The 15,087-nt window shown below is 43.3% G+C and overlaps 1 protein-coding gene across 5 annotated transcripts in view; it reads left to right on the top strand.

The window, feature by feature from the left end:
- The window catches only part of Mre11 (MRE11 homolog, double strand break repair nuclease), a 51,102-nt gene that overhangs the window by 10,819 nt on the left and 25,196 nt on the right, over nucleotides 1–15,087 (top strand). For all 5 annotated transcript variants that reach the window (XM_050120596.1, XM_050120597.1, XM_050120595.1 and 2 more), the window contains 7 exons: nucleotides 836–923; nucleotides 2,129–2,270; nucleotides 4,947–5,061; nucleotides 8,037–8,222; nucleotides 9,309–9,480; nucleotides 12,606–12,686; nucleotides 13,289–13,415. In XM_050120596.1, coding sequence (XP_049976553.1) covers nucleotides 836–923; nucleotides 2,129–2,270; nucleotides 4,947–5,061; nucleotides 8,037–8,222; nucleotides 9,309–9,480; nucleotides 12,606–12,686; nucleotides 13,289–13,415 — 911 coding nt within the window. The remainder of the gene's footprint in view (nucleotides 1–835; nucleotides 924–2,128; nucleotides 2,271–4,946; nucleotides 5,062–8,036; nucleotides 8,223–9,308; nucleotides 9,481–12,605; nucleotides 12,687–13,288; nucleotides 13,416–15,087) is intronic.

The following is a 15,087-nucleotide window of genomic DNA, read 5'->3' as shown; positions in this document are numbered from 1 at the left end:
TGCTGAGTCTCTTGGAGTGTGGTATGGGCGATGATCTTTCTTAAAAGATCCTTAGCTAATTAGAACTATGGCAGAGCTCAGACCCACTGGTGTAGACTGAAAGGGTTGATATAACCATGTGGCTGAGGTTGAGGAACAATCCCTGGTGCACATTCCCTGTGTATCACTTGGAAAACAAGACCAGACAGAGTCTAAGTGTGAGGACCTGCTTCAGCTCTGGGCAGTAAGCCATGCAGCTGGCAAAAACTGAAGGGAGCTCTTTGCATACAAGATTTCTGTAGAAAGAGTTCAAAGTAGGTTAAGCAGGGACAGAAAGCCATATTGTCCTACCATGTAAGAAGGAAAAAATGTACTTTTTTATACGTAGATAAAATTTTTGAGAGCCATAATAGAAATGGCTCACCCTACTGTCACAGAGTAGAGGAGCCTGATGGCTGGGGGAAGGGATGGGCAGGGACTAAATTGCAACTGGGGAGGCAGTGGAGCTGGTGATAGGCTATGTTCTTGTTGTTTTGGATTCCAAAACCCCGAGCAGCAACACTGCTATATGAGCCCGGATTGTTTTCTCCCGTCCTCCGAGCTATCAGGAGAAGCCTTATACAAACGGTTAGACATTTTAGAGGCCTGTTAGCTTCCCAGTTATCAGCTGTCTGTTCTTAGATATTCGTACACTTTATACTTTCAAACTTTTTAATCTAGCAGTTTATTTCCTGCACTGACTAGGATTGTCTGCAGATAAGTGTTTGTAGTTGCCCAGTGTGTAACTGCTTGGAAGGAATATTTTAGGGAAACTGCTTTATCCCTTATAGAGACTTTCACTTTGTTTTCTTTCGAGGTTTCCATGGGTGAACTATCAAGATGGCAATCTCAACATTTCCATTCCGGTGTTTAGTATCCATGGCAACCATGATGATCCTACAGGGGTAACTACACACTTTGTTGGAATCTTCAGAATGACATTGGATTAGTGAAAAGCAACATCCCTTTTTTCCCTAATAATTTGCAGTCAGATTGAGCAATGAACTCAGTTTATTATTGCTTATGTTTTTAGACTTCCTTGTTTGATTTTGAATTGGAGTAAGAATTGTTGTAGGAGAGAACCGTACTGTTTTTCTCTTTGCAGTACTGAGGGTGGAAACCAGGGCCTGACACATGCCAGGTGGCAACTCTACCATCCCCATCCCTCTTTTTACTGTATTTCGAGACAAGATCTCATAAGTTACCCAAGCTGGCCTTGACTTTGTGATCCTGCCTCAGCCTATAAGTAGCTGGGATTGTAGCCACTGATCCAGGGCCTGCTGGGGCCTTGCTTTTGTTTCTTCAGATTTTGCTAACAGTGCCTAGCTGGGAGTTGGGGTGACTGCCTACCTAGAGCTCCTCAGCATCCTTGATCTCCTGGATTCTCACTGTAAAAAATGATCTTTTTCTTTAGTATTTTAAATCTAGATTCAATTATTTTATTCCCTGCTTGATATGAAAGACTGGCCACCCCAATACAAAGTACCTTTGTGTTTTCTCCTGTCACTGTAAGTCATTAGTCTGTGGTCATATATGTACCCCCCCAAAAACAAAACTTCATTTGATTCCAAGGCACTTATTCACAGCTGATTTGGGATTGAGTGGCCAGGGCATCATGATACCGATGAGACACTAGCGTTGCCTCTGCTGTACGCTTTTAGCTGCTGTTGGTGGTCTGTGGCTGGAAGAATAGCAGCAGCTTAACATTGGGACTTTGTTTTCAGAAGACATTGATGCAATTTGTTTTTGTAATTAAGGGTTGAGTGTCCTTAATTCAAAAAGTATTAAGCTAAAAGTGTCACAAAAAGAAAACCTCAAAGTTGAGATGTAGAAGTTTTTGGTTTTAGATCATTTTAGGTTTTGGATTTTCACCTTGGAATTTTCACCTGGTGTAAGATCTGCACAAACATTCTAAAGTCAAGAAAACCCTAAGTCTGAAAGCACTTTGATCCCAAGTTTTGTGAGTAAGACACACTTATCCTTTAGTCTACAGAGTGTGCTTTTGATGTGGGAGTGTGGTGCTCCTCAGACCGTAGACTGGTAGGATGGTTCTCACCCAGACCATCCTTTTCTGTGGTCAAACTCAATGCTCTTTGAAACTTTTGTATAGGCAGATGCCCTCTGTGCCCTGGATATTTTAAGCTGTGCTGGGTTTGTGAATCACTTTGGACGGTCAATGTCTGTGGAGAAGATTGACATTAGTCCAGTTCTGCTGCAGAAAGGAAGCACGAAACTCGCTCTGTACGGCCTAGGTAGGTGATGGCCTTAGGTCAGATGGGATCCCATTGTTCCCTTCAGTCGATAATTGTGAACAGTCGGCAAATACAGTTTCAGAGCTGGTGTGGACCCAAGGGACTTCCAAAGGGGGAGAAGTCAGACAATTGTGATTATTCCTTATTGGTACCTCTAAAAGATATTGGAATGCTCTGGTGAAAGTAGTTTAGGTATTTCTAAGGACCAGTAGCTATTCATACTTAATGGCAGTTTTGGCAGAAAACAACAACAAGCAAACAAAAACTCTGCTTCTGTCCTATTTATTGTTTTGGACTCTTTTTTAGAGTCACGTTTATAAAGCTGGATGGTAGAAGGGCACGCTCTTTAGCAGAACTGCATTTTGGTATCATCGAAGTCTACGAGAGGTCAGAGCATCCTGTCAAGTACAGTGGCACTGGCCTTTTTGGTTTGTGAGACTGAAATCTGGCTACTCTGAGTTGTAATATACTAGACATAAGAGATAGGAAGACCCAGTAGTAACAGATTATATACATTAAAATTAATTTTGCTATTTTGTTTCAATGTGACTGGTAGAAAATTATTTATATATCTTATTCATTAGTGGCTCACATATGCATCTATTCTACAACTGACATCTTATTATTAAAGCAGATTCAGAAATCTGCTTTACCCTGGGTGTGCTATTAGGTGCTTGTAATCCCAGCACTGGGAAAGTGAAGAAGGGAAAATCCTTTCAGCTCACTGGGCAGCTGAAAGTTCCAGATCAGGAAACTATAGACCAGTTGGAGGCTCTGTCCTCAAAGTAAGATGGATGGCACCTGAAGAATGACACTCCAGGTTGACCTCTGTCTCAGCCTGCACATCTCATGGGCATGCTCAGTGCTCGCACACACACACACACACACACACACACACACACACACACACACACTTTGCTTTGTTAATTTCATTGTTTTCCATTTCTTTTTCTTTTTTTTTTGGTTTGTTTTGGTTTCTTCAAGGCAGGGTCTCACTATGTAGTGCTCACTGTCCTGGAATCACTGTGTAGACCAGGCTGGTCTCAGACTCAGAGATCTACTTGCCTGTGCCTCCTGAGTGCTGGGATTGAGAATGTGCATGACTACTCCTGGCTTCTGTTTTCCTTTTCTTCAGTGTTCTGTAGGAATGCCTTTTTTCCTAGACTTTCTTATACATGAGTGGAAATCTAAACTCTGTTTTTAAGGAACACATTTAAAAGTTTCTGTATATTTTATATTTCAAATACGTTTTTATTTTTTAAAATTTATTTTATTTTATATGCATTGGTATAATGGTGTTAGAGTCTCTGGAACTGGAGTTACAAACAGTTGTGAGCTGCCATGTTGGCTGCTGGGAATTGAGCCCCGGGTCCTCTGGAAGAGCAGTCAGTGCTCTTAACTGCTGATCCTTTTCACCAGCCCCTGTATCTCAAGTATTTTTGAAGCTAGAAATAATGTGTAAAATCCATTTCTTGTGCTTTATGTCTGAATCTGAGATAGAACATGAAGAGGATAGACAATTTGAAAAAGCCATTAGTAGTTTTTGTGTCTGCAGTATTGGGCATTGTATCTCCAGAAAAATGGCTTGCTCTTACATTGAACTGTGTCTTCACTGTTATCTGGGGCAGCCTCTTCAGTGATCCATTTTCCCCCGAGTTAGCCATCCTATTCTGTCCTCCTTAACTGGTGTCTGCTCCATCCTAAACCTAAAGAAGAGCTTTGTGCTCAAGTTCTCAGAGTCCCACCTCCACCTTTTCCCTTCAGTGATGCACCTGTGCGCCCCCACAGTTCTTACACCTGTGGGTGTTGGAGCAGAAGTAGGGTCCCTGTTCCCTCGCACTGACAACATACTCAGCAGTTACCCTCCCCTCAGCCTGTGTCTTCAGGTTTTACCAACATATGTAGTGCTTTACATGCAGCTTTTACTGCCAGCACAGCCTTGTATGCTGGGCTTGCCTGACCTGTGTCCACTCCGTCTCCTCTGTACATCCAGATGTTTCTGTGCGTCCAGTCACTGGCCCTGCTTCTCTAGTTAATGTGAAGGAGCAGCCTTGGTTAACTCTCTCCAGCTCCACAGTTATTCTCTGTGTTCATGTCTTGGCCTTTCCTCTTAACATAATGATGACAACTTAGTACTGTTTTCTTACCTGTTTTCTTGGTGTCTTCTACCCAGACCAAGACAAACCTCTGCATATGGGAAGGATTACTTAAAATTATTAAATTATTAAAAAGCACAAACTCAGTATATATAGTAGTATTACACTTTAAAACATGTTTTAGAAAATCTCATCCCTTTTAGTGTTCATTTCTGTGCATACTGTGTGGTATATCATAGCTGAAAAGCACGTTTACTTTACATTCATAGTGAGGGGAGGGCACATGGTGCTGTTAGACGTCCTGGTGGGAATGTAAGCATAGGAAATTCATTCATCTCTCTGTACATATTACCCTAATTCCAAAGTAGAAAGTGTTCTTTGACTGTGAATGAGTGCTGTTGTCCGTGAACCTGGGGCACTTGTTAGTAATACCATTTATACATGTGATTCCAGAATTCAGATACACATCTGAACAGAGAAATGTAGTCCTGTGAGAAATGCATAATTTAGAAGGAAAGCCTGTTCATCTTGAAGTCCACAGTAGGAAAACACGTTTGAAATAGTGTTGTGTCCTCCCCAGGGTCCATTCCAGACGAAAGGCTCTATCGGATGTTTGTCAATAAAAAAGTGACCATGCTGAGACCGAAGGAAGACGAGAACTCGTGGTTTAACTTATTTGTGATCCATCAGAACAGGTAAAGATACTCTGAAATAAAGCACTGAGGTTCTCAGGATCTGTTTGTGCAGGACTTTAGTACAGGCCTGACTGCTTCACCATCACCAGCGTGGGTTCAGGAGGAGTCACACTGCTTTGTGCGACTTCAGGCTGAAGCCAGTTCATGAGGATTAATAACCGTGAAAGAGTGTGTGCCCCGAATAGGGGAGACACAAGAGTGACCATAACAGACACTGATGCAGCGAAGCGTGGACCAGTGCCATACCTGTAGCATCCCATCTGCTTCCTCATATCCCTTAGGAAACATTGTTTGGGTTGTGAATTAATCATTCCATGTGCTTTATTGTGGATATTGTATTATCCATAGAAGATACTCAGTATATTAGGAATCGCTGTGTGTCACGGACAGTGAGTAAGTGTTTAATATTACATTACTGAATTTCATCTTTTCTGTTACTGACCAGCGAACATTTTATTTCACATTTTTTGCTTTATAAAGTTTGATGCAGTGAGTACTTTCTCTAGACATCTCAGTGTGTGTGAATGCCTTTCCAGAAACATAGCTAGAGGAGCGGCTGTTTGCTTTGTTGTTGTTTGTTTTTACAAGGCCGGGTGTCTCTGTATAGCAGCTCTGGCTGTCCTGGCACTTGCTCTGTAGACCAGGCTGGCCTCCAACTCACTGAGATAGATCCTCTGCCTCTGCCTCTGCCTCTGCCTCTGCCTCTGCCTCCTGAGTGTTGTGATTATAGGCGTGCACCACCACACCTAGCCTAGATCAGTTGTCGTTTGCTAATGGTTGTAGGTAGTTTATTCTGTTGGTAGAGTCCACGATGGATCCGGAGGAAGAGAAACCAGAGGAAGCATGGTGTGCCCTGCTGAGGGTTGTGTGACAGCTCACTGCAGAAGATGGTGATACTCACGTGTGATCAAGAAGACAACAGCTTGCTCCTCAATGCAGTTCCCACTTTCTCTTTTGAAGTTAGTGTTGGGGGAAGATGCTTTCTGACCATATTTTATTTCCCATACCTTGTTTTCCCATGGTACTATTATGGACTGACTCGCCCGTAGGGTGATTGTGTCTAGTAGTTAGCACTGTGGTGTAAGACTTGTGCTGTTTGTTGACCTCTATTCTTGCCATATTTGATCATGGGATTCCTTGTAGGAAAGACCAGACCCATCTCATTTATTTTCCTATTTATATTTTTATAACAAGGACTTGGAGCAGGGGGAAAGGAGGGAGAGGAAGAGCAAGAGAGAGGGCAGCTTTCTGTTTTTGTTTATAAGTTTATTTGTTGAGCGTAGCCTTAGGTTCTTGACCTCACAAGATGCTGTAATTCAATTTTGTATTTTCCTGCCCTCCCTCAACCACTTCACCAAGGAATTCTGACTGCTTTTGTTGTTTTAGTGTTTAGAGCTAGGATTTGTGTGTGTGAGCTCTAGGTGTGCTTGTTGATGCTGAACCTCTCGGCCATCTCAGTTGAACAGAGTTAATAATAGTAACACATGTAAACAACTGTATGTGTGCACACAGAAACACAACCACAAGTTCATGCTGATTCCAATCTAATCCAGAGCCGCGTAGTCCATTTGTGTTTTGTCTTTTGCATATTCGTGACTTTTTTCCTGAAAGAAGCCCAGATTATAAGTGCATGCATGTGTGTGTCTGAGGATCCAACCCAGCCCTCGCATTGCTCAGCAAGTGCTCCACCTCTGAACACATTTTTGTCCTATTTGTTCCTGTTGCTTAGCTAAAGTGCACACCTGTGTCTCTGTGAGGAGCACATTTCCCTCTAGAGTACAGTGTCCTTGGACTTCAGTCCGTGGCCTGCCACAGCTAGTCAGGACTGCTTCATTCCTGCCTTCTTTCTCACCACTGGGTGTGATTCATTTCTCCCCTTTTCATTCTTAGACACATCTGCTGCTGCTACATCTGGGAAACAGGATTGCTCAGCTGGGCATGTGCCAGGCACCCTTTGCATTTGACTTATTTCTTCTTTATAGTGACCAGCTCGGTTCTTGCTGCAGAAGGAGGGATACTGAAGCTAGCAGGAGACTTTGCAGTCTCTCACAGGCTGGGTTGTGTGCTCTATGAAGGCACCATGGCATTGTGCTATGTTTGCATGTGTCCTGCTTTTCCTCACACCCTGCATACTTGACTCACACAAAGACATACGAAACACAAAGGCCCACGGCTTTTTTAACTTTGCTTTCCATCTTCCCTGAGTGTAGCTGCAGTTTCCCTTGCTGTTCTCTCTGTAGCACCCTCACTGCCTGCTCTTCCCTGCAGGACGCTCTGTCCTCTCAGGTGGATCCTTCCTCACAGAGGCCTGCTCATTCTATAAGCACAGCTTTCAGTTAAGGTCATTGCACTTCAGTGTCTTCTGCTAAAATAACCACCGCATTCCTTCCTTTTTTAAAAATTTATTTAACTTTATTTTATGTACATTGGCATCAGATCCCCTGGAACTGGATTTACAGACAGTCGTGAGCTGCCATGTGTGTGCTGGGAATTGGACCTGGGTCCTCTGGAAGAGCAGCCAGTGCTCTTAACCACTAAGCTATCTCTCTGGTCCCTATTCCTTTCTATAGCCAGTAGAAGTTAAAGCATCACTGAACACACTTAGGAGTGTGTTCTTTATCACAAGTTTAGATTTAACTCAGTTTTTAAAATCTGTCTGCTTTGTGGGGTGTGCAGTCAGGACCATTTGTGGGTTTGTGGTAGACAGAGCTGGTTTTCCTGACTTGCCCAAAGTAGAATATTCTCTCTGTAAACTCTGCCATCTCCTTCCAGTGCAGATCTGGCTTCCTCGTGCTTCCAGTCAGGCCTCTGGTTTGATCATATCCTACAAATTTATAAACCTGTGCTCTGAAATTCAATAGAATACCCATCCCTTGGGTAGTTTCTGACAAGATATATGTAGATCTGTATAGACCTAAGATGAAATGCTCCCTTACTGCTGTGAACTTATGTTCTGCTCTTAAATCTTGGTGTAGGAGTAAACACGGGAGTACCAACTTCATCCCAGAGCAGTTTTTGGATGACTTCATTGACCTCTTTATCTGGGGCCATGAACACGAGTGTAAAATTGGCCCAACCAAAAATGAGCAGCAGCTCTTCTATGTGTCTCAGCCTGGAAGCTCAGTGGTGACTTCCCTTTCCCCTGGAGAAGCTGTGAAGAAGTGAGTACTTACATATTCCAAGTCAGTCCTTAAGAAATCCGTGCTGTAGGCTGGTTACTCCACACCCATGGTTTGACAGCAGAGAATAGCTTGCTTAGTTTTTAGATTTCATTCATTACTGTGTGTGTGAGAGAGAGGGAAGGAGGTGTGGGGTGCGCATATGCCATGGAACCAGTTGGCTTGGGTTCGAGGATCAAACTCAGATCTCAGGCTTGCAGACAAGTGCTTAACTCACTGAGCCGTCTCTCTTCCCCTGAAGGGCACTTTGTGTGTGAAAGTTGGGTATTGTAGTTGCACTGTTTTCTTGGTTTTGAAGGTCCCCCCCCATCTCATTTATTCCTAGGTAAATAAAATCAAACAAGCGCTTGCTGCTTTAAGAGAAGTAGTACAGATATCCCTAGTTCACCTTGACATCTAAAAAATAGGTAGCGCGGTAGATACTTTAATTAATTTAATAAAATGCCTCACAGTAGAATCCAAGAATTGGGTAAAATGGGCTCCCTACCAGAGTTCTAACTTTGCTGTGCATGCGTTTCTTTACCCACAATAAAATGGGGAAATGGTTTTTTCTGTAAGTTCATAAAATGCCAACAACTTAAGCTGAGCTTCTGTAGAAGGTCTCACCCAGTGGTTCCGCTGAGATTCTGATGGTTATGGTAATGTAGTATAAGGAGCATGGCAGTGGAGTGTGTACTTGTGGTTTTCCCTGTGGCTCTGTCATGATCTGGTTAGCATTTTATTATACTTTTGTCAGGTTTGTTTCATTATGAAGTTGTATCTGCTCAGACAGGAGATGATGGAAGAGTACATTTTATTCTTATAAAGAAGAATGTTTGCCATTTTCTACTATAAAAAATTAAATTAACAGAAACATGTATTTTTAAGAGTATTTTTTTATAATTACTAAGTGAAAAATGGAGCCTTTTGTCTGTGAAGGGATCACAGCTAGCCTCTAACCTGTTATCTTCCTGTCTCAGTCCCCTGGGTTCTGGGATCACAGGCATGTGCCCCAAACCTGGTTGCTAGCTTTGATACATCCATCTTCCTGAGGATGTCTATGCCTGAGCTCTTGGTTCCTCTGTATAGACATGTGGGCTTGCTGCGCATTAAAGGGAAGAAGATGAACATGCAGAAGCTGCCTCTCCACACAGTTCGGCAGTTCTTCATGGAGGATGTGGTTCTGGCTAACCACCCAAGCCTGTTCAACCCTGACAACCCTAAAGTGACCCAAGCCATCCAGAGCTTCTGCTTGGAGAAGGTAACTTTCTGAGCACAGCTGTGAGGTCTGTGTTGTCTGAGAAATCGCTGGGCAGAGCAGAGGGACCTATGAAGCTGCAACACCACTGGTGCTTGGGAAATGAGGCCAAAGTCTTCTTGTTTCTTAAGTGTAATTATTTAGATTAAATTTGTTCTTTGACAAGTTCATACATGTATATAACGTCCCCTTCTCTCCCTTGCACCGTTGAAGCCCCCCTCTCCCCACCAAGACATCTTTTCCACTTTTGTGTCTGTTTTGTGAGTCAGTGAGTTTAAACGGGGCCGGCTCCCTTACCTTGGTGCCCGGTGGGCCCGGCATCAGTGAGTACATGATTGAAGATGACTGCCCCTTCTCCAGAATCCATCGGTATCCAGTAGTTGGTCTTGTGCAGCCAGATGAGACTGCAGTGAGTTCTTGATTGCAGTGTTGTGCCCACAGGTGAAATCTTGCAGACATTCTTATCTTCTGGCCCTCACAGGTCTCTACACCTCTTTATCAGTGTTCCCGGGCCTCAGAGAGGGAAGTACAAATGGATTTTGGGGGCTGAATATTTAGTTGCAAAGACTTTTTTTTTTTTTTTAACATAGAAGGGTGTTAGCTATAGAGAAGCTAGTTACCGCTCCCAGAACTTCTTTTGAGCATACACATCCAGTTTCCTCACTTTCATCCTTGTTACAGTTGGTTCATCTTCCTTGTGAAGACCCTGACTTTGGAGCTGGGAGGACGCTACGGTCCCACGCCTCTCATCTCCATTGCACACCTCCCACTCTGAAAACTACTTCAAATAAAACTCAGCCTCCCTTTCTCAGCCTCTGTGGAGGTTCTGAGTGCCCTGCTGTAGTTGGGCTGCACATTTTATCACATATAAACGGGCAGCTTGCTAGCCTCACATGCTGACATGCTCAGTCCATATTCTGTCGGCTTTGGCTTTACTTTGTAGTCTCGTGTAAGGTTGGAAATGGGGATGATGATGGTCATGATCCCTACTGACTGCTGCTGTGTGCTGTGTTGAAGGCTGTCATTAATCTATTCACAGTGCTGTGTGTGGTGTGGTTAGGCTGTCTCCCATTTGCTCTTTCTTCCTTTGTTTTCCCCTCTTCCTTGTTATTTTCAGGAATTGACTTCAGGGCTATGCAGATGCTATTCTTTATGCAGTTGTTTCTACCATTGAGTGGGCTAGCCTGGTACCTCTGATTAGGCAACTGGCCAGTGTCACAGCTGTAGGAGCAACGTGTGTGGCTTGAGTGTGGCCTGAAAAGCTTTAGTGTGTGCAGGTTCCACGGTGACTGGCTTCTCAGACTTGGCTGACTAGGAGTGTAGGCTTCTCTGTTTGAGGTTCCTCTTTTCAGATTATTCTAACCGTGTCAAGTTGATATAAAATCACAATCCCTTTCCCTACAGTTGTGATAAAAGGTTGTGAAATGTTCTCTGAGGGTTTAACTAACCTCTGGTTGAGCTGCACTGCAACCCCTGCTCCTAAATTCCAAGTTTTTCCTGTCTTTTTTCTTTGCTTTTCTTTTTTTGAGACAGGTTCTTGGCATGAAGCCTGGGTATTCTGGAACGTGGTTCTGCTGTGAACTTCTTGCCTGTCCCTCTCAGGTGCCAGGTTTCCAGCATGCCCCACCCTTAAGGAGAGATATAAGAATCCAGAGAGGAGAGTGGTTGCTAGCAGCGGGAAATCAAGCAGTGCGCATCCTGGGCGTTCTGATAAAGACCATAGTTACATTGTTGTAACTATGAGGACAGAGCCACTTGTTACCGTTTTGTTGTCTTTTGAGACAGCTTGTTCTGTTGTTAAGCTGGCCTGGAGCTCACTCTGATAACTCAAACTCTCAGTCTTTGAGCCTCTGGAATGTGGGGACCCTCTTGTGCCAGCATGCCCATCTTCCCAGCTTTTCTGTGCTGCTGTCTGTCTGGCGGGTGCTCTCTGTGTCCAGGAGCGTAGTCACCAGCACAGGTGACTGGAGACTGTAAGGCATTCATTGCCACTTTCTCGGTCGTGCCACCACTTTTCACGTCCCTGGCAGCAGCACCTGATGTTCTTGCTGAGGAGCCGAGCATGGCGCTGCAAGCCTGTGATCCCAGGGTGTGGCTGGCGAAGGCAGGGAGAGCAGGGCAGCATTAGAAGATCTCCGACTCGGAAAAGAGCTCAGGCTGACAGCCAGCTGCAGCCGTTAGGAAGATGTGTTGGAATTAAAATTACCCTTTTGCACCTTCGTGCTCACTGGAGCAATGTAGGACAAGTGTTTTTGCTTTTGGATCTCTGAGATTTTATAAGCTTGACCTGGTATAGCATGAGGCAACTTCAGATATTGGAAACACTCATCTTGTTTACTTGAACTTTTCCAAGTAAACATTCCAAGGTTTCTGCAGAGCCTATATGATGCCACTGGAAACCTTGATTTATTTGGTTTAAAGTTAAGGCAAGGGAACCCGTGTTGAAACATGATTAGAAATTGGAACAGAATCAGTGTTGTAGATTTTCTTGTGAAGGAGTTACATTAGAGATGGAAAAATTGCTGAGAATGTTTGCAAAAGAAAAATATTAAGGGATGGTGTTGGCACCACAAGGTGTGTTTAAAAGATGTTGTCGGTGAGATGGGAAGTCAAGGCGGCTGTGGAGCTGCTGTGCAGAATTCTTTGCTGCTAATCCCACCCACGAGAATAAAGACCATGACCCAAATTCCTTGGCCAAATTAAGCAAGATTTATTTTCTGCCAGATAGGGCTATCTCCCTAACGTGGGGTTTGAAAATCAGAATTGAACACAGAAGGCTAAAGTTTATATAGTCCCCAAAATAGGAGGGGTTTTTCAAGGGATGGAGGATTTCCAGAGGTTTGGTTATGTAGGAACTTGGTGGAATATTTTAAAATTACTTGGCAGATCTTAATCAGGGTACATTCAAGGTATGAGTCAACTCCACAGGGTGGGAAGCATGGCAAACTCCAGAAACAGGCTAAGGCATGGACAACCTGAATCTTGCAGCAAATAATAATGAACTTGTTCTGACCTTATAATAGAATGGCTCCCATCTGTAAGATGGAGTTACTGGTCAGTCAGCAGCAGTAATGTAAACTGTGTCAGCCAATTTACACACAATTGAACACTGCCGTTTTTATTTTGAGATTGAAGAAATGCTTGAAAATGCTGAGCGGGAGCGGCTGGGGAATTCTCTACAGCCAGAGAAGCCTCTCATCCGACTACGGGTAGGTCCTTGTGCTAATTAAACCGTACCAGTTTTCATAGAAACACAGACTTCACATACTTCTCTGAAAAGTAGTAAGTTAAATGCTTAGCGTAGAGTCGGCACCAACAGAGGCAGAAGTGGAAAAGCCTGAGGCTCGATCTCATCTCAGGTGAGTTTGGTAGGTTTGCTACTTTATTCATAGTTGCTGTCATTTCCTAAAGGATCTTTCTGATCTGTCCTTGCTTGGCTCCCTTGCTCCACTCTGGGCACCCATCCACAAACTTCTGGCTAAAGCAAAGAACCTTGGAAGTCCCACCTTGTTTTCAAATAGTACCCATGCTGTGCACCTAGGCTGTCACAGGAGATGGAGAACATTCCAGCGTCTGGGATGGCATTGCTCTGTTCTCTTGAACAGGAAGTGTGTTTGTGTAAACCTCACCTTCTGGTGTTAGTCTGTCAGTAGGACAAACGGTTTACCATCATCATGATCATTAAACATAGAATATGAGTTTGCAAATGTCAAAGCATTGAGCTTTTAGATTGATATAAATACTTTAGAAGCCAAAAAAAAAAAAAAACCCTGTATTTCTCAAAAATTGGCACTGTTTCCTGTCTTTCCAGGTGGACTACAGTGGAGGCTTTGAACCTTTCAATGTTCTTCGCTTTAGCCAGAAGTTCGTGGATCGGGTTGCTAACCCCAAAGATGTTATCCACTTTTTCAGGCACAGGGAACAAAAGGGAAAGACAGGTAAGCTGGTTACTTAAAGTTAAAGAATGCTTAGCGGGATTTGTGTAAATCAGTCTTTGGTAAAATAAATGAACATAGTAGTAGACATTTTAGTATTTGTAATGTTAGACAAAAAAGGTTAAGGGAATATTTTATCTTCTCAAAATGAGCATTTGGGGTATTTTCTGATTATTTGTTTCATTTCCTTCTGGAGACAAGGTCTTACTCTGTAGCCCAGTGTGGCTTCACACTCTAGATCCTTCCCCAGCGTCCTGAGTGCTGGGTCTTCAGGCTTGCACTGTCTACCCAGCTGTGTTCAGTCTGTAAAGCAGTGGGGATGAATGAGGGCTGGGAGGAAGGCTTTGTTTGCAAACACAGCCTTTCACACTGTGGTGCTAGCCACAGCACTCACAGGCGCCAGGCATCTGCCGATCCCAGCACATCTTTCCTGCCATGGGTTGACAGAACATGCTTTCAACTTTTGCAGCTTTAAGTATTTTGACTTAGTGCATGCAGTGCTTCAGGAAGACCAGACTTGAAGTCAAAAGTGTCCTGTAGGGCTGGGGAGATGGCTCAGTGGTTAGGAGCATTGCCTGCTCTTCCAAAGGTCCTGAGTTCAATTCCCAGCAACCACATGGTGGCTCACAACCATCTGTAATGCGGTTTGGTGCCCTCTTCTGGCCTGAAGACATACACACGGGCAGAATATTGTATGCATAATAAATAAATATTTAAAAAAAAAGTGTCCTGTAGTTTGATGATTGAGTAGTTCATTTCCAGTTAAATTTTATAGACACTTAGTGTCCTGTTAACTATAAAAACAGAATCAACTAAATAATGCTATTTCATAAGAAATATCAGTTGTGCTCTTTATAGAAGCTCCACCCTTTATAACTAGTAAGATTTCCAGCAGCTAAAGAAAATAAGAATGATGGATTGGGAGAGATGACTCGGCGGTTAAGAGCACTTGCTGTTGTTCTAGAGGACACAGGTTCAATTCCCAGCACCCACATGGTGACTCACAGTTGTCTATAACTGCAGTTCCAGGAGATCCAGTGTCCTCATCTGGCCTCCAAGCACTGCTAATACATGGTACATAGTATAAATTCACACAAATGTTCATACACATTGAGAAAAAAAAATCAGCAAAATTTTTTTAAAAAGTAATTTATAAATGCTGTGACTTCAGCCTGAAGCCATCTTTCAGATACTGACATGTGGGCCATATCATGCTGCTGTAGGGCTCGGAAAGGCACGGGCAAGAGCTGGGTTCTGGATGTGAATTTTCATCTGTCACTTACTGATTCCTTGACAACCTCACCCTGTTTGAGTTTTATCCCCAGTAGAATGGCCTGGGAATACTTTTTAATTTAAATTTGAGTTGTTTGGTAGATATGATGCCACTTGGATATGTCTTAACTGAAAATCTCTTATTTTGGCCATTTATTACGTATGTGACACTGTATAAATTAATAATTCTCCGCTTTTGAGACTGCTCCTTTCCAAAGCTGGGGTTGTTCTGTAATGGCCTTCACACAGGGTCTGGCCAGTGCAGAGCAGTCATGGTAATTAAGGGTAGCGTTAGTATCCTTGGAGCTCACAGAGGTTTTTGTGTCTCTACCATCAGTGGCACTGCTGTATTTCTTTTTTTTTTATTGTATTATTTATTTTATTATTATTATTATTATTTTTT

This window comes from Alexandromys fortis, unplaced genomic scaffold, assembly GCF_014885135.2.
Source record: "Alexandromys fortis isolate MF-2015 unplaced genomic scaffold, M_Fortis_MF-2015_v1.1 scaffold_171, whole genome shotgun sequence".
NCBI classification, from domain to species: domain Eukaryota; kingdom Metazoa; phylum Chordata; class Mammalia; order Rodentia; family Cricetidae; genus Alexandromys; species Alexandromys fortis.
The sequence above is the reverse complement of the archived record's forward strand: the minus strand, read 5'-3'. Positions and strand labels throughout refer to the sequence as shown.